The 19,787-nt window shown below is 37.8% G+C and overlaps 2 protein-coding genes across 2 annotated transcripts; both read right to left on the reverse strand.

Moving 5' to 3' along the window:
- Positions 1–1,525: 1,525 nt before the first annotated feature.
- LOC131334284 (sister chromatid cohesion 1 protein 3) lies at positions 1,526–7,823 on the reverse strand. Its single transcript, XM_058369220.1, has 14 exons — positions 7,508–7,823; positions 6,547–6,808; positions 6,427–6,473; positions 6,268–6,317; positions 6,084–6,151; positions 5,626–6,005; positions 5,412–5,541; positions 5,154–5,290; positions 4,577–5,052; positions 3,497–3,536; positions 3,300–3,345; positions 3,078–3,213; positions 2,071–2,204; positions 1,526–1,750 (listed from the first exon to the last, which is right to left on the reverse strand). The coding sequence occupies exons 1-13, from the start codon at positions 7,629–7,631 to the stop codon at positions 2,106–2,108; spliced, it is 1,995 nt and encodes a 664-aa protein (XP_058225203.1). The 5' UTR covers positions 7,632–7,823; the 3' UTR covers positions 1,526–1,750; positions 2,071–2,105.
- Positions 7,824–10,215: 2,392 nt separating this feature from the next.
- Positions 10,216–13,078, reverse strand: LOC131334286 (small ribosomal subunit protein cS22). Its single transcript, XM_058369222.1, has 4 exons — positions 12,574–13,078; positions 11,182–11,283; positions 10,787–11,086; positions 10,216–10,457 (listed from the first exon to the last, which is right to left on the reverse strand). The coding sequence occupies exons 1-4, from the start codon at positions 12,898–12,900 to the stop codon at positions 10,419–10,421; spliced, it is 768 nt and encodes a 255-aa protein (XP_058225205.1). The 5' UTR covers positions 12,901–13,078; the 3' UTR covers positions 10,216–10,418.
- Between the last annotated feature and the right edge of the window lie 6,709 nt (positions 13,079–19,787).

Here is a 19,787-nt window from a genome sequence, read left to right on the forward strand (position 1 = left end):
TCGCAACACGAACTTGCGAGGTTGCTTTGAACCGCAACGTGAATTCGTCAAATTGTGATCTCGTTTCGATTTATCTCCATAATCGGAATCGTTCAAACTGTAGAGCTTGTCAAGAAGATAAACGATGTCAAAGATCATTTGAATCTAATTCTGAATGATTCATAATCGAAGATGATCAAAGCTAATTTGTATTTATGAAAATAGATTTGGCCACACTGTATCAGACCCATCATGTCAGCTACTTTCACTCCGACAAAGGGACGTCGCCGACGGAGAGGTTGCTCAGTTGAAAAAAATTTCTCACTCCATTTCTAATCTTCCATCCTTCAACACTATCTGATACCCAGTAAGCTAATTTCGATTCTTTTTAGCTTTCATTGTTCTTGGCAATAATTCCGATTTTGACAACAATTGTGTCTATATGAGATCTCCTGGTCACTTGAATTGAATTTTACGTTAATCTGAGACAAACAAGAAATTTCTTGCTCCATCGCATGTTTAAAACTCATGAGATAAATGTTTGGTAAAAAAACTAACTAAAGGTAAAAAAACTAAAGATCTGGAGATTAACTATTTCCAAAAGTTGCAAGACAAATAGATTAATGCACTACATAACCAAATCTTTCCCACAGCCCTCAAAGATAAGAGTCTGGCTCCTTTCTAAATTTTTTGCAATATATAAATTTGTTTCAAAATCATATCAAACGATAATTGATCAAATTGATTTTTGGCATGCTTGATGCTCTCGGTAAATTAAAAATATGAGCGGTCTCGATCATTAAAGTGTGATAAATTCTACTTTGCAAAAAATCTCACTCTCCCTAGACTCTTGGAACCCTAGCCGCCGCCTCTGGCTAGCGATATCATAGTTTGCAATCATTTGATGACCCCCATCCATGGGAAAGGAATTATTATCTTCTCTTATGGGAAGGATTGACCCACTGACCTTCCCAGTGCAAGTGTACAAGGATGACCAATTGAGCTAACCCCACGTTTTCGTTCATCAACATGCAATGCAAGGCTGTCCGGATTCAAGAATATAGAGGTATGGGGCCAAGACAAATGAGATGAGTTGAAGGTACCAGCTTAATTTATGTGTTCCCAATCGTTTAGTGAGACTGTATTTTCCTTAATGACATGTTTTAATTGGACACTAACCAATCGAAGCAGCACAATCATATTGTAGTTGGCATAAAAAAATGCGTGCTTTGGTACCACAAAAGAACAGGTAGCCCCAAGGAGGTTGAGGTAAACCAAATCTAAGAGCTAAGATAGATAAGGTGAAGGGTAGCAAATCCACGTATTGGCTCCACAGTGATTTTTGGCACTGAAAGTTCACGACCATATCATGTTTAAACGGCTCCAAAATCCATTCAATATTCTTGATTCAATTCAGTGGATAGGCAACGGCACTTGCAATAGTAAAGCCAAGTAGGCAAAGGCAGCAGAAAAATGCCCCAAAGTAATCACAAGGGTAATATCATCTTAAAATTCCAACAGAACCCATCAAAGTGCCAAATGACAATATGGAAATAAGGAGTTGATTGCATAGATAAATCAAACTGTTTATACAGTATCCACCCAACCAGGCCAGCACTTCTAGTTCTACAGCATATTACAAAAGGAGGTATGAGCAGATGAAGGTAGAGGCCGAATACAATAATTTATCAACTGCCAGAAAGAAGAAGCAAGGACGTGAGCCTTCATAAGATTACGACAAAATTGTGTTGCTGCTGCTGTACAAAACCAACTGCAGTTCACAAGTCAAAACCACAATCAGCATTGGTATAAATCTGAATTACATTTCCTATTCTACGAAGGCACTGACAGTTGCTACAAATATATACAACTGAAGTGAAGCATTGGTTCTAGGGTTAGTGCTAAGTCTTTGCAGCTAAAACAAACTCAGATTGATACTCCAATTTCTGTACATGCTAACTTGGTGTGAGAACTGGGGAGAATATGAAGTAGAAAATAAGAGAATTTGAACCAAAAGGCGCCAATGGAGCTTGCTAGCAGTGCATAAGAATAAGAGAAAAACAAGCATTGCCACACAATTTCTGCTCTTACCTATTTGCATGAAGACCTGCCAAGCACATGTAACATCACTCCAGATCCTTGAAAAGTTTAGGGGTCAACTTCAAAGTAATATCACCACAAGGCTCTTCTTGTTGTACATCCACAAGCCCATAACTTTTTAGAACCTATCACAGTAATGACCAACTTTTATCACTAGCATCACATATCTCCAATTCTCATGAAAAAAAACGGGTAGTTTGAAACATGGATATTTCAAGCCGGGACAGCGAGAGCAATCAGATGGGTCAAAAAGGAACATGAGTCTCCAAATGTACAGTTTAAACTTGGGGGGTTTCATCTAAAAAATATCCTTCTCCCAAGTAATTGGGCTTACTTAGAAAACCCTATTCTGCCATTCCACTCGATGGATGGCCAGTGAGGACTGAGGAGCGAAAAGATTATTGCCATGAGCAGAATGCTTTGATCAGTCACACCAGAATAGATGTACATGACTGATGAAAACATTTTCAAGTACTTTCCTATTAGAAGTTTCACAGTCAGTAGAAACCCAAGCTACAGGGTGATAGATGCTATGAAAAATTAACCACATGATTACATTCAAGTATAACCCCAGCAACTGCAGAAAATGGAGTTATCTAAACAACAGAAATAAATGAAGGATAAAAGAAACATGACAGAACTTAGTGGGAGATAAAGTTATGATATATTCTGTTATGGCTGCAATAAAAAAATGCCAAACATACACTAACAAAATTGAAGCATTAGAAAACAACACTTGAGTGACAAATCAACCCAACTTGAAGAAATTCGACTTTTAAAATTCTACTAAAGACACTTTTTTCAGTGTCAGAATTGGCCATGCACATGCTATTCATATAATGTCATGCATAGAGTTTGAACAGTTGCATACAAGCAATATAGGAATGATCACAAGCAATAGCCTGATACCAAATTCCTTGCTCTCATACTTTCTTGTCTAAAACGGAAGGTACAAAAATCTCAAGCACACAGTTTGATAGAAGGTTTTAGGGGCTTACCAGAGTCTCAGAGAACATTCGAGCACACACTTTTCTGCTTTTTCCTTCTAAGAGCTTGTTCAAGACTAGATCTCCAGATAAGTCTTCTGAGATAGGGGTTACTGACGCTTTCCCTTTCAAATATTGAGCCACTTTCCTGTAGGCAAATCACATTAAGTGCACTTTCAATCTACTTGAAACGATGGAGCTCAATTAGTAACAGAGTATTTTGCAAGAAGCTACCTTGTTGTCTGTGACAACGTGCCTACTCCTTGAGTTCCTTGAACTTCTGCTAAAAGTAAGAATACATCAATCAATTGTGACAACAGACTGTCGGTCTATTACATTTGCATATTGTGAGCAACCAAGGAAAACCTTAAGCAGTAGGCAGAAAATCATTCATATTGATCAGAATAGGGACAAAACGATTCTTCACTTACCAGTTGGTGTATATTCCCCCATTGCCAAAAAATTTAGGTCCTGCAATGAAATGAGTAGGTGAATGAGATAAAATCCCCCATTAAGTTCCCCCAACTTGATTATGGTGAGGTTTAAATGACAGCATGGATACCATATTCACGTAGATAAAATGGTTTAATGTTTTATATCCCTACAAGCATTACATAAACTAAAAGCGAGCATCATCAAACAAGTATTGCATATCAGTAGGGCTGTAAATGAGCTAAACCATTCGTGAACTTTTCGAGGCTCGACTCGGTAAAAGCTCGTTCGAGTTTGGCTCAACCTGAGAATATTTGGCTCGGTTAAGCTCGCGAACCTAGAGAGAGAGAGAGAGAGAGAGAGAGAGAGAGAGAGAGAGAGAGAGAGAGAGAGAGAGAGAAGGTGTGTGCCGTGAAAATTTCCTGTATAAATGTAAATATGCATCACCTTATGCAACGCATATGTGTAAATGTAAACTTTTTTCAATTTTGTATATGTATGAATATTAAAGTACATAATAAAGATTTTATTTCATCTCTAGACTTGTATGTATGAATTTATTAGAGTACATAATAAAGATTTTATTTCATCTCTAGACTTGTATGCAAGCATAAAGATATGATATTTTTGGCTTGTTAAATGTTAAGGCTCCGGAACAAGCTCGAGCTTGAGTTTGCAAAAAAACTTAATAAACAAACCTGAACATTCTAAAACTTGGCTAGTTTGCAGCCATATGCATATGTAAAACTAAAATCTACACTTTCCAATTGAACAGGAGAAAAGGTCAAAAGTTACAATAATGTCAACACTTCATAGTATCTTCCTCAAGTTGATGTTATATAATCCATAAGCAATAGAGCTGGACCATAACACATTTCATGAAGATGAATATCCGACATTTCAAAACAGCATAGAAAAAACTATTTAAGTGATATTGGGAATGCCTAGAATAATTATGAGTTCAACGAAAGAAACACAGAGAATCATCAAAGCCAAACACGTGTACCACTAACAATACTTATCCACACCATGCACAGGGGAAAAAAAACCAGAAAACAAAACAGACATGATAAACTTACGTCTGCTTCAGCTGAATTCATCACCTCAGGAATATCTGAAAGACCAGTGTCATCTAATCCTTGACGCTCTACCAAAAATGTCATCGGAGTTTCCATCTCAGGCCCAAGAGTTCCAGTAGATGCTGCCAGGTCCGGTGTGGGTTGTACTCTAGTCCCAACAGATGTTCCCCATTGAGATTCTGATTCCGAGACAAAATTATCAGCTGAAGTGGGAGTAAATTCTTCCCTTTGAGGAAGGGGAGACATATATCCGGTTTGAGAAGGCATGAATGTAGTGTCGGGTAGAACATTATTGTCAAAGCGGCCTTCATTATTACGAGGGTGTTCAATTTCCATATCTGGGTTCTGCATTGGATCACACGTGGGAGGAGGCTGTGCATTACTAGGCTCTGGACATGGTTCTTCCGCAGAAGCTAGGTGAGGTTTTGCAGAGATAAAGTCCCTCTTGTAAATGTTACATAGATCTGTACACAACCCTGCACATATATATACGCACCAATAACTAAATGAGAAAACAATTCCTTGACTGAGAAGCAAGCAATAGTGGCAAAATAGTTTAAAGAAGAAACAAACTCACCAGGCATTAGTGGCTCGAGAAAAATATTTTCTTTTCTCAACCTGTTATTCAACTTCCAAACATCCAAAGCAGAAGAAGGGCAATGTTTCTTTTTCCGCCGTAGGTCATTATAGTCATCAAGCCCAGCCTTAATAAACCTATATACCATACTGTTCAGTAAAGAAGGCCCTACACACACACACACACACAAAAACATCTATGTACATATTTATGGGTATATAAAACAAAATAAAGCCCCTGATTGTCTGAAATTCATACTTATTAGTCAACACTGTCGACTCATCGAATAGCTGCCTTCTCCTTCTGTTCCTTCCTCTTGGTTGTTCAACAGGTTGCTGTTCAGCAGGTGGCGTTGCACGAATTACCAGTTGAGGTGGTGAGGCATGCTCTGCAATAAAAGAAAAGCCATATACTGATAGACAAAACAAGGTTGGTCTTAGCCTGTATCCAATAACAAAAATTCTGCACCTACCAAATGCAATGCGTGAATTAAAATTGTCAGGAGCCTGGCTTGATGTAGCAGAATTAAATGGCTCTTCATGATCCCGAGATGGGATAGACTGTCCGCCAGAGATTAATCGTTCTTCTGCAACAGGAGTAGGGATTTCCCTGTCATTAACAAGTTGCCGCTCGGCCCGCTCCAGAGTTCCATCTGGTTTGATTCTATCGTTCCCCAGATCTGGCCAGGGGGAAATGTTATGGAAACCATGGACAGCATCTCGCCTGATTTCTATTTCAGGAATATCATCTGGAGAATTATCTTCATGAATCCCTTCACTGGCTCCTGCCTGGTTAGTCGGACCAGGATCTCGAAAACCAATGCCTGAGGCTACTGGAGGTGAAGGACGAATGCTGTAAAAAGAAACTCAGTACTTTCTCACAAGCCACAATACAAGGAAATCAATGAGTGTGGCGTGTCCAAAAACTTACTCTTCATCCATTGGCATCGCCCCTGGATCAGAGGCATCTTCCAAAGGTAATGAATGCCTCAAAAGGTCCTACAAGAACAGACATCTATGTCATGCGATATGACAATTTGTATGCCTCCCAAGTCAGAAACCAAATACGAATTGAGGTAATCTTTTTGGTAAGTGAAATGAGGTAATCAAGCTACCTTATCCAAAGTAATGGAAATATATGGATCCCTTCCAGTTGGAATTTGGTCTGCAGAATGGTAAAATATGAAACATATATCAGTTTTACTACAAACATTCAGGTAGAGAGCAATTATTTAATGCATATCAACTAAAGGAATCACATGTGCTACGGCCACCTGTTAGTGTTATGTCCTCCTGGCTCCTAAGATGATTGTCCTCAAACCTAAGCATTTAAAGTCATGTGTTAATTGAGATAAAGAGAAAGGCACAAGTGCAGTAAGTTGCCCGAAGATTACCCCTCATGGTAGAAGTCTTCATCCAAATTCAAGGCGTCAAGTTCGAATGTGTCCGGTAAAGTGACAGAGTGAAAAGGTGCATGAGTTGCATCTTCCGGCAGATTAACTTGTACAGAAGCGAATGCTTTTGTTATGGTTATCAAGAAAAAGTTGTAGTCTTGGTAGAGATAATCAACTTTCTTTGAATATATCCGAACCACGCCCAGCAGAAGATGGCCTGACATTCTCAGTGCGATAGGAACTTCTGGATACATGATCCTCTCTGGGAGATCCATTCAGATTGGATAAAAACAGCAGATAGTTAACAAAATGATCAACAGAAAAAGAAAAAGAAAAAAAAAAGGGCCATCATATGTGATTCTATGCAGGTCAAGTCAAGTTTAGACAAAGAATGGAAATTGCCTGAGGCTGAAGTACACCCGGTAAATAAGCAACAGAATCGAAATATATTGACCAATTCACGTCGCATTCACTGATTAAAGGGATTGTTAATGTTTGATCAATGAGCACCAGCTTTTCCAACACCACATAAGAAAGAATTCCTCTGAGTTTGATAGAACACATTATCAGGTCGATGCAAACCAAGCCCCAACAATTAAACAAAAGAAAATAAAATTTTGTTTTAACCCGTATCATATGACAAGATTGCAACATGAATTTGCAATTAAGAGGACGACTTAGAAACCAAACAAGGGGTAATTTCCCAGTTCCGGTTTTAACCGAACACATGAAAAGTCCGTGCAACTAATTTTGAACATCAAAGACTCGTTTTTTACAAGTATTTGAATGTATTTTATATTGGCAACAACAACACACACACACTGAACAAAAAAAAACATGTTTTTTATTGGCAACAACATGAAAAGGGATGTATTTCGTGAATACAAATACCTACATACGGGAGGAGGGGAAAAAAATCTTGATTTTGGAGTGAGAGTTGAAGAGAGAGGATTAAACGAACCAACAGTGGAAGAGATATCAGTGGACGTGTAGTGAGACTTCTTGAGTTTGTGCTGCAGATGAGCCGCGCACCACACTGTCCCTAGTGGCCCTTTTCGAGCCAAGAACGTGTGCGAGTAAAACATCCCCTTCCTTGTTCTTCTTCTTCTTCCTCAATGCTTTAAATAGTAGATAGATATATATGTATAGAGACAGAGACAGAGAGAAGGGAGCTGTGAATTGCCCAGTTACAGAATCCGAAGAATTGAAGAAGATAGAGAGGGGAGGTTAGGGTTACGAAATAGGGGGAGGGAAATTTGAGTTGCGTGGGATTAGTGGGGCGGGAAAGAAGAAGTGGCGCCAATTGCGTGAAAAAACAGAAAGGAAAATCCATCAATAGCCCTTGACGTTTAAGGGAAATTGCTCCCATTGCCATTTTGGGGCTGTACTATGAAACGACTTCGTTTCGTGTTAGTTGCCATACTGCTTTTTTTTTTTCGGTCTTGCTATTGTCAGCCCACTGGGCTGACGATAAACACACTAAAAGACAAGAAAAACACGTATTTTTGTGCACTTTTTACATCATTTAATACACATTCACACACCTATTATCGTCAGCCCATTGGGCTGATTTTAGAATTTTCCTTTTTTTTTTAAACCGTCGCCATACAGTGACTACGGTGCTATTCTAGTAGTACATCAGAATCTACTATGATCCCTTCCAATAAAGTAGGGCTGCAGGCTCGGCTAGTTTTTTTTTTGGAGAATGATACACCCACCGAAGGGGTGTTCCACCGCACCGCCCACCGCAGCTCGCCGGGCCCACTCCGGCCACCGGACGTTCGATCCAAACCGTCCAAAAAATTTATAAAAAAAAACCGAGTGGGCCCACGCGAGAATTAATGGCATCCGACGTGTGTAAGTGCTCGATCCGAACTTCAAAAAATCAGATGATCCGAGCCATTAAAAATGGAAGTTCGGATCGAGCACTTACACACGTCGGATGCCGTTAATTCTGAGTGCTGCTACAGGTACAGAAAATTGGGGACCGAATCCGGACCGACGGCCCACACGAAAAGGGGTGCTCCGATCAAGCACCCTACACACCTCGGATGACGTTGATTCCCGCGTGGGGCCCCTCGGTTTTTTTTTTTAGAATTTTTGGACGGCTCGGATCGGCCGTCCGGTGGCCGGAGATGGCTCGCCGGCGGCCGTCGGTCCGGATTCGGTCCCCAATTTTCTGTACCTCTATCATTTTTGGTTAATTCTCGCCCAAGCCCACTCGGTTTTTTTTTTAAAATTTTTGGACGGTTCGGATCGGACGTCCGGTGGCCGGAGTGGGCCCGGCGAGCTGCGGTGGGCGGTGTGGTGGAACACCCCTTCGGTGGGTGTATCATTCTCCTTTTTTTTTTTTTCCTTTTCACCATTCGTTAAATCTAATCCAAACTATCTTAGGAGAATTAAGAAAGGGGATGAGACTCATTAAAGCTCAAGCTCAAGTTTTTGTCTTAATTTCTTTTTTATTTTTTTAGATTCAAAGCCATGCCATCATCATTCAATAGTAGATTCAAATATCAAATTACAGAGATCAAGATATCAAGAACAGATGAACAAGCTCCCAAAAATAAACATTGAAATCTCCAAAAATAACATGGACCACCTAAATCAGAGTACGCACACGACAATGGCGTACGTGGCTAGCCTATAGAACGATGACTACCACAAGGCAATAAGGGAACATTGTCATTTTTGAACATTACTATCTCCGTTCAACACAAACGCGGGGGAGATCATCGATCGCAAAAGCCAAGCCGCACGAAACAACCAGAAAGCAGATCCGGCACAACTCATTAGGCAACCAACAAGCAACAACTAAAAGGAGTAAAACTTTAAAAATAGATTATAACCATGAGACAACTACAAACTGAAAAGGAAAAGAGGGGAAAAACCAACTAGTCATAACCCATAACCCAGTCAACCGAGTACCAAATCATCGAGTCGCACCATCATAGACAATGCCAAGACCAAGGCTCCGTCAAGACCCCGGCGACCTCGATCGCAAAACTCACCTCCAACAACCACAAGCCACAGCAAACAACCTCCAATGACCACAACGGCGACAACCGGTACAAACCACCGGGTTACAAGTGTTCTTGGTAACAAAAATATCAGTTCCTCATATCCATCGTTGTGGCGGAATAATTTCCCAGTTAACTTAACTGATATTTACAAAAAACTGAGTTACAAATTTCAGAACTTGCATGTTCCGTACACTGTAATCAAATAAACTGCAACAAAACAGCAAACGAGTAAACATCTGTTCCAAAACAAGACGCTGGCAAGGAGGTCACGGCTGCAGGAAAACTTATTCAATATCCCTGGTGGTGCCCCAAGACCCTTTCCAAACGCACATTTAGTGCGGGCCAAAGACAAGTGTGTAAACCCCACTCCAATGTGTGGTGGGAAAGGAGCCTGCGGCACTAAGTAATCTCTCCAATACAGAAACCTGATAAAAAAAGGGAAATGATTTTGCCACTCCCTTTTTTGTTAACACCATTCCCCTGTAAGTGTATATTTTGTGCAAAAATACACTTGCAGGGGAGTGACGTTAACAAAAAAGGGAGTGGCAAAATCAGCAGCCTAAAAAAAATGAAGTAATTTAAGCTTTGTCCCTTAATTAGTCACTGTAAACAGGAAGCCAACACCAAAACAACTATCAACACTAGCTTGTTTCCAATAATTTTCCTTTTTCAGGTTAGATAATTGGATGTTCTGCAAATAACATAACTCTTGCTAGTTAACCAAAAAAAAAAAAAAACGTAACTCTTGCTATTCGACTCTCAAAAACAACATCGAAATCCTTAATACAACATTACAAGAGGAAATCACTCTCCCAATTATGCTATGCACCATTCGTACCAAGTTTCTTCCAACTAAGCTTTGTTCACACGAATTTTCTGCCCTTCAAGCAACTGCAACAAATTCAAAAGGAGCATCAGAAAATAGGGGTGTTCATACTTCACACAATCATCAGCATCAATAATTTAAACGGGGCAACCAACGGGGTATTGAGAGAGCAAGATAACCATCATCCCCATGAATTAATGGCTAGTATAAAAAATCATGTTTTGAACCGAGCTCCAAGTAATGGAAGCTCGCATCATGAAAGATGGTTTTATTTTTTTATTTATTGCATGCACATATCCAAGGAAGAATCCTTTTGCTAAAGATACCAGAAGCGCACGGCTGTGTGCATATAGAAAACCAAGCTTTGATAACTTAAACAAAGTAACAAACTTACGGCATTATTTAAGGATGAGATAGCAGCTTCTACATCCTCTTCCGATGAAAATGATACAAACCCAAACCCTCTGGATTTCGAGGTACCTGGAGCTCGAGATAGCCTTGCACTGAGAACCTTCCCCTTCTCAGCAAATAAATTTTTGAGCATCTCTGTTGTTACTGTTTTTGCAAGATTGCCAACATAAACTTTGTGGGGGCTGTCAATGAATTGAGATTCCTCCGTCTGGAGACTTGGCAAATCCAGTGATGACAAAGGTTTTTCTGTCACGTTTACTTTGATTTCACGACCTTCTATTTGCTGTAATGAAAAACAAGGTGGAGTTAAGCAATCCATCAGAGGATGAACTTCAAATATTGAAAAGCTGCTAAAATGACCATACAATTAAGGCTTACAGTGCCGTTTAGCTTTTCAACAGCAGCATTTGCATCCTCAACAGTCTTCATCGTGACAAACGCAAATCGACGGCTCCTTCCAGAGTACTTATCATACATGACCTGTGAACAGATTACAGGAAAACGTTGTAAACCCCAACAGCAAATTGTTCTATTTACCAAAAGTCAACAGTTGTCCATGCCCATTGAGCATGAGGGTAAGTCCTCACCTTATTTTTCCCTCAGATTTATCTCAATTAGTAGGTGAAACCCGAGAGACACCCCTTCAGTAACATACTAACATAAGGCTATAAGAGTATAAGGAAGCTTAAATGAGGTGATTTCTTGACTTCAGTTGTCTAACCCAGTTGTACATCGTCAATCTAATTGCACATTTAAACAATATCCATTTTTAAATTTCCCTTCAAATTTGGAGTGTTGCTATTTTTGAGTTTGTTGCAGTTGAAGAGATGTAAGATAACAATACAAACAAGTGACGTGGGAAGGATGTATTGGTACCATTGTATCAAATAAAGAACAACCTGACACGATTCTGTTTGTATAGAGTGACCTTTTGGAGCAATAGAAAATTAGGGACATTGGAAAACATTCTTCTTTACCGAACACTGAGGCAGCAACGTTCAATCAGTAATAAAGCCTACACGGAAGGTGCTTTGGTAAGATAAAGAACACTGCTTTGTAAAATAGCAAGGAGTCCTTGAAATGACCACCTACAATCTCATGTGCTCTTTGGGTGTAGCAAATCATGGTTAGATCCTAATGCTGAGCGCTGGTCTGGGATGTCAGAACAGCAGAAGTGACATATTGCAGCAAGTGGTAAGAATGACCAAAACTGAGAGAAAGAAAAGTTCCATGGTTGGTTAGTTTCAATATGTGAACCTGAAAAAGGAGAACTTGAACAGCTTAGACGAAAGTGGGACAAACCAGACAATCTTTATTGCTGTTTTCTCAACATTTTTCAGCGGGATGTACTTAGTCTTTTGCATCTGTGAGTCATATGAATTGTCCGAATTTGAAGCATAAAATGTTTCGTGAAATTCTCTGTCATCCAAATCAGTGCATAGACTATTATGGATTCAACCAAATCGATAGTGACAGGATACCAGACCATCAAAATCTCTTGCTTCAATTAGACTAAGAACTCCACAAATTTCATTCCAACTCAAAAAGTTTCAGTCTTAAACTATAGACCAATCCGAACCACGCCAATCCTTAGTCACCTAAACATTCAATAGGCCCTTTGGTCCTGCCCTCAATCCTCGCTCTGTGCACTCTCTCAGCCCTTGCTCTCAACTGGGTCCTCTAAAAACTCTTTTACCATGCCCAATGCAATTACAAAAACCAGTAACAATGACCAACAAAAGTCTCAAAGTACAAACATCAGTGAGATACCTCGGCCTTCTCCACAGCACCATGCTCTTCGACTATCTGGCGGAGCTCATCGTTACCGAGCTTCCTCGGTATGTTCCCGACGTACAACCTCCGCTCCGCCTCCGCCGTCACCGACGTCGTCTCTTCCGCGACGGCTGCAACCCTTCTGAGTCCTTTAGCGTTCGAACCCAGATGCAAAACAGAGAATTGAGTAGAAATTTGAGGGTGAGGATGGGATTTGAGGGTTGGGAGAGAGAGTTTCACGGGCTGTGGTTGTTGGGTCGCGAGGTGCTTCGTGGGGTGGGGTTGGAGCAGATTGGGCGACAGAATGGAGGAGATTGTGGCCATTGTTAGGTGAGGTTGTGCGGAGGGTTTGGGAAACAGAGGCCAAGTGGAGATGGGTTTTTGGCAGTGGAGAGTTGGGACTCAAGCGACTGAAATTGCAGAAAGATAGGGTGAGACGGACATGGTTGATTATCCGAGAATGCGTATTTTTTATAAAATTAATTTTCACAATATTCAAGTGCACTCTATTTTTCTTTGTCTTCGTTCGTGTAGAATTATAAAATTAGGCTTCATATATTTTTTTTTCATAAATGAAACGGGTAATTATATAATTTCATATCACTTCAAAACAAAAAGAAGTGCATTTGGATAAAAGGACAATGTGAAAATCAATTCTTTGGATTTATCGTGAACTGATTTTCGCACCCCTTTTACCGTTCGTACTTCTTTTTTTTGGTTTTAATTATATGAATACATTTGTATTATCCCTTAATGTGTGAAAAAGGTAAACTAACAAGAGGGTGAAATTATAATTTCACGTGTATAAAAAAAAAAGGAGTGCAGGTGATAAAAATAAGAGTGCAAAAATCACTACCCTATTTATCTCGACAAAAATAACATCCCAAGCATTAGGGCTCAATCGAACCTCTTCGGTTGCAACTCGATTCTTCATTTTGAGAATTAATAGATCAGGCTTTTAAAAGATTTTTTGAAATTGAAATAGCTTTCATTTTATTGAGGTAATTCAGTTCTTTTCAAATGACCGTTGAGTGGTGGTAGGGCATGATGTCCAAAAACTGGACTAGGGTGTCATAGACGGATCTAATTTTCCTTCTTTCTCTCTTTGCTTTATAATATTTTAATAGATAGAGAGGATTATAGATACAAGTGCTAATTGAGCCAAACAAGTCAAGCACAATACTATTTAAGATTGGCTTGACTTCTTATTACATGTGTTCAAGTTTGGCTCGAGCTTGAAATTTTGTACTTGTGATAAATTTGGCTTGGTTTGTGGAATATGCAAGTCAATCTTGAATTTTTAAGCATAAGCTTAAACTTGTAAAGTTACGAGCTTTCAAACTAGTCTCATTGGATTTCAAATAATAGAGGCTAATTTAAAGCCATAAAGAAAAACTAGTAATCATTAATCTAGAAAAAAAAACTCATAATTATAAAATTATGTTATTAGCTACATTCATTAAATTAAAAACCCACATACTCTTAAAATTTTCATATCTCACAGAGGATATTTTCTTATTTGAATGCAATGGTATTGTAAAATTGGTGAAAATATTCATATGAAAGGCCTACACAAATCTCATATTTTGGACATTTACTAAATCTACCCCTATATTTCTCGTGCCTAAAGGCAATCTTGATAATAATCTCATTTTTTAAATATCCGCACGCATTAAAATATTATCTCAAATTCGTATTACTCCCTCCATCTTTTTTTAAGTGTTCAGTTTCGTAATTCCAACTTATTAAAAAGACATCATCATTATATCTTTTACGTCAATTTTTTTCTCCACTTTCCCTACTTATCTATCTTCATTACACTTATACGCACTTACTTTTTAAAGTGAAATCTACTTTTAGGGACAAAATAGACAATGTACCAACTTTTACCCACTAACTTTACAAAATGGACACTTATTAAGAGACAGCCCAAAATGGAATACTGGACTCTAAATAATGGACATAGAGAGTATAAAATAGTCGTAGAGCCCTGTATTTTCGAAAAATCGTTTAAAAGTTTTATAAATGTTAGAATGAGAAATTTGTGGAGTTTAATCGATTTGGGATTAATGTGAGAGAATTATAAGTAGAAGGAGTGCTAATGTGATGTGTATGTGTATGAGTATGAGTATATATATGAATGGGGTGTGTGTAGAGGAGTATTTTTCACTCCTCACCCTCTCTCAATCTCCCGATCTTTCTCTTCCTCTCGCCAACTCTCTCTCTCTCTCTCTCTCTCTCTCTCTCTCTCTCTCTCTCTCTCTTCCTCCAACACCCAAAATCTCACTTAATCACTCAAAATTCACATAAAACAACCTTCAATCTTCGCATATTGGAGCTTGTATCTTGTTGGGTTTATCTCGGATAGGAGTTTTCTTGCTCAGTTTCAATTTTGGAGCTCTAAGGCTCGATCGATCTCTTTGGGTTCGGCTTTGGTAATCGAGGTAGGGATTTCTTACTCTCTCTACATGTTTATGAGTTGATTATGTGCCTAAATCGTGCTCTAGTTGGTTGAAATTTGGACTTTTGTCTTTTCTTGATTTTCTGCAAGTCGCGCAATGTAATCAGTGGTACCGATACCAACTTTTTGAGATACCGGTACCTTTGGTACCGATACCTACTTTTTGAGGTACCGATACCTTGACTTTGATTGTTCACTGGATTGGTTTGGTACCAATACCTACCTTTTGAGGTATTGGTACCAATGACTCAGAAACCTGTTTTGAATTCTGTTGATCGTTCGTCGATTGTGTTGATCCCCAATCACTTCTAACACTTTCCAATCACATTCTAATCATCTCTAAACTTGATTGCTCGCGTTCCAATGATTCGTTGTTTGTTCCCACTCTTTTGGCTCTCGTTGTAACAAGGAAAAGTGTTAAACTAAATGATTATGGTACTTATTTCTTTGTCTTTGCATTTAGGTCGTTGTGTGGGCATTGTAACATGTTTTATGAATGATACGGACTTGATATGTGTCGTGCTTTACGGTATTGAGGCTTGTAGAACAAAAAATCACCATTTCAAACGATAGAACAATACGAAGAAAGCCACGGATCCACTATAAGGTAGGATGCCGGAAATGGGACGCACAAGGTCCCAAACGCCCGGAAGTGCATAAGAAAGCCACGGATCCACCGCACGGTGAGATGCCAGAATGAATACGAGACGCACGGGGTCTTGAATGTCCGGAAAAGAAATCAAAACACTTGACATAATAAAAGCGGAGAACTTAGGGATTGTTAAGCTTCTTGTATGAGAACGGTGTTGGTTATCATGTCATATCATCTTGTTTCTGTTCATGTGGGAAACCTTATTGTTGTCATTGTTTTTTCCGGTGCATAAACCATCTCATATGCATATAGTTTGAGCAAAAAATTTTCTACTGGGCTAGTGTAGATCAACCTATTATCATTTTCAGGGACATTGATATGGAGTGTTTGCTGTGCATTTGTCCATACTTTTAAAAGCTAACATCGAGTAATTACCATGACATCTTTTGTAAAATCCTTTTAAAGATGTAATCGTAATTTCAATTGTTTCTTTTGACTTACTCTCTTTGGATTACTATCTAAGAATTTGGGGCCGGAGTGCCATTATTGTAAATTTTTAAACTTAATTGTTCTCTCGGATGACTTATGGAAAGCATTTTGGGATATTATGATGTATTATTGCGAAGAACTTTTATTGGAAATGCTATTATTATTATGTTAAAATTTCAGGGTGTGACAATAGTGGTTTTCTTTCAAAATGACTAGACATACCCAGTGGCGGACCCATAAATTCTATACACATACAGGAGGCACCTATTATTCACAATCTTAAAAAATAAGGAAGAGAGGTAGAACGAAAATGAAGAAATAAATGAAAGAGTTAGAACAAAAATGAAAAAAAATAAAGAAAAAACAAGAGATAGAGGGTCCTAGAAATTGAACTCAAGCTCTTGAAACTTTTCACAATTTGTGATGACCATCGCACCCTGCTAACGGTATAGGAGACTTCTTTTTTAATTATATCTAACTTTTGCTTACTATTCTTGATCCAAACCGATCATTCTTGAAATTGCAGTTTTTATAGTATTTGTACAAAGTATTATTTTATTTTTTTTGCATACCCGTAAGTATCGTACCACATTAGTCTTCTTAAAAAAATGTGTTCAAATAAGTTAAGTAAAAATTTAATGTCCACACGCATCGCGTACATTTTCAATTGGTGGAAAACATTACAAATCTTGTGAGAATTTAAGCCAATATATATATATATATAGAGAGAGAGAGAGAGAGAGAGAGAAATTAAATAGTAGTAGGATAACATGGAAAAAGAAGGTGGGAAGGGGGAATCGAACTCCCGCTCTTCTGTCTTTCTATTTTGCAAGGTCGCCACTCTACCAAAGCAGAGTTCTATGTTTGCTTCTGGGGATATATATATTATATTTAACCTATCTATGTGTGTGTGTATATATATATATATATTTTTTTTTTTTGGATTTTTCGAAAGCCCCTGGGGGCACGTGACCCCACGTGCCCTAACGTGGGTCCGCCCCTGGACATATCAATGAGAACAACATTTATCGCTATCGATTTTTTTAGTTAAAATAATAGTCATGTGATTAGAAAAAGAAACAAAAAAGGAAAACCTAATTATTGCTTTCCTTACCAAATTTCTCTCTCCTTTTTTTTGTAACATTTTCTTTCTCTCTCTATTTCTCTCCAACTTGATAAAGATAGAAACGAAGAGCAAATACTAGAGAGAGAGAGAGAGAGAGAGAGATTTGGTAAGGAAATAATAATTAGGTTTCCTTTTTTAATCACATGGCTACTATTTTAGAGAGATGCTACATACACTACCATCCATCCACTACACCATCCACTACACTTTTTATGGGGCTCACCCGGCTTCCAAAAAAATACAGAAAAATGTCCATAAATTTTATAATAATATTTTATGGGGTCCTGTAAAAAAATCAACTTCAACGAATATCGGTAAGTATTATTTATTGATTGGTAGGGACGAAACTGTTTAACTGCACAGTTTTGCCCCTACGAATCAAGAAATAATACTTACCGATATTTGTTGGAGATGATTTTTTACAGGGCCCCATAATATATTATTTTAAAATTTATGAATATTTTTCTGTATTTTTTTGGAACCCGGGGTGAGCCCTACAAAACATGTAGTGGATGGTGTAGTGATTGGATGCAGTACATCTAGACTTATTGACTATTTTAACTACGAGTAATCCATCTTGATAAAGATAGAGATAGAGAGGAAAGGAGTACTAACAAAAGGAGAAAGAAAGTTGGTAAGGAAAGCAATAATTAGGTTTTCTTTTTTCTTTTAATTACATGGCTACTATTTTAACGAAAAAGAATTCGATGGCAATAAATGTTGCTCTCATTTGTATGCCTAGACATTTTCAAAGAAAACTGCTCTATTTACTATATTAACGAAAAATAATTCAATGGCGATTAATGTTGCTCTCATTTATATGCCTATATATTTTCAAAGAAAATTACTCTGTAAATTTATACGCATACAAATGAGAGCAATATTTATCGCCATCGAATAATTTGTTGCTAAAATAGTAACCATGTGATTAGAAAAGAAAAAACAAAGACAATCTAATTACTCTCTCTCTCTCTCTCTCTCTCTCTCTCCCCTTTTTTTCCTCGTAATATTTGCTTTCCCTCTCTATCTCTATCATGTTGGAGAGAGGGAAAGCAAAATGTTTTGAAAAAGAAAAAGGGGAGAGATTTGGTAAGGAAACTTGGGAAAGAATAATTAGGTTTTTTTTTTGTTTCTTTTTTAATCACATGGCTACTATTTTAACGAAAAATAATCCAACTTGATAATGATAGAGATAGAGGGAAAAAAATTAATAAATATTAAAAAAAACACAAAGATATTTGGCAAGGAAAGCAATAATTAGATTTTCCTTTTTTGTTCCTTTTCTAATCACATAGCTACTATTTTAATGAAGAGAATCCAACTTGATAAAGATAGAGATAGAGAGAAAAAATTAATAAATATTATAAAAAGGACAGAGATATTTGGTAAGGAAATCAATAATTAGGTTTTCCTTTTTCGTTCCTTTTCTAATCACATAACTACTATTTTAATGAAGAGTAATCCGATTGATATAAATGTTGTTCCCATTTGTATGCCTAGACATTTTAAAAAAAAAAATGCTCTATTTTATAATACTAACGCATGCCCGTGCCTGAAGGCACGGCTTGAACATTTAGTGCACGCAAATAAATACTGAACAATAAATTCAACCAAGTAAGACACATAGAACAAACTCAAACGCATAAAACTTGATCAAATAAAAAAATATCATCCAAAACAACGATTAAAATAAAAAAACCATATACATTAATGAACATGCATGCCTCGAGGAGACATCTTAAAAAATACATGAAACATGTCAAGACTAAAAATCTTCAAGCATATTGATCCTTTTGAGCTTCGAGGCTTCTCAATCTCAATCCTAAAAAAGAATTACATGTCAATAGAAGCTCAGTATACCAAGTCATTTGTTTAATGGATGATATATGATAACAGAGAAAAACTAAGTTATAATACTCTTGATGAACATGAGTTAATACCAACCAATCTCGTCTTATAAATTGGATGATAATCAGTAAAAACAAAGAACTTCTATATAAATTGGATATATGTTGTGCCACGATTGCAAAGAAAACAGACATATATACCAGAAAAAAGATTAAATTCATAACGATGCTTTGATGAAGATCTATAACCAAGGGTTGCTAGTGACTAACTGATAATTTAACACACATCAAAGTTGTCTCATGAGAAAAGAATATCACAAAAATAAGGAAAGAAATGATCCTTGGAAGACTGGTTCACTTAGCATTAGTATGGAGAAAAAAAATTAATATTCACCTCAACTGAATATGAGGCCCGTAATCCACATTAAACAAAAAACTAAGCTAATTGGACCAGTTTAAGGAGGGACCGGTCCATGCCAAAAACCTCTGACTTCTAGAAGAAGCTGTTATATAAAAAATAACTCTCTGGCCAGGATTTCAATAAACCCATATAAATGACAGTCGGAAACGGAGCAAATAATGTCAACCAGATATACCCTCTGGTTATCTGGATGTACTCTTTGTCAAGTTCTAATAAAAATTTGTTATTTATCAAAAAAAGAAAAGAAAAGAAAACTGTGTGCTCCCCAACCGGCG

Source organism: Rhododendron vialii, chromosome 7a, assembly GCF_030253575.1.
Source record: "Rhododendron vialii isolate Sample 1 chromosome 7a, ASM3025357v1".
In the NCBI taxonomy this organism is placed as follows: Eukaryota; Viridiplantae; Streptophyta; class Magnoliopsida; order Ericales; family Ericaceae; genus Rhododendron; species Rhododendron vialii.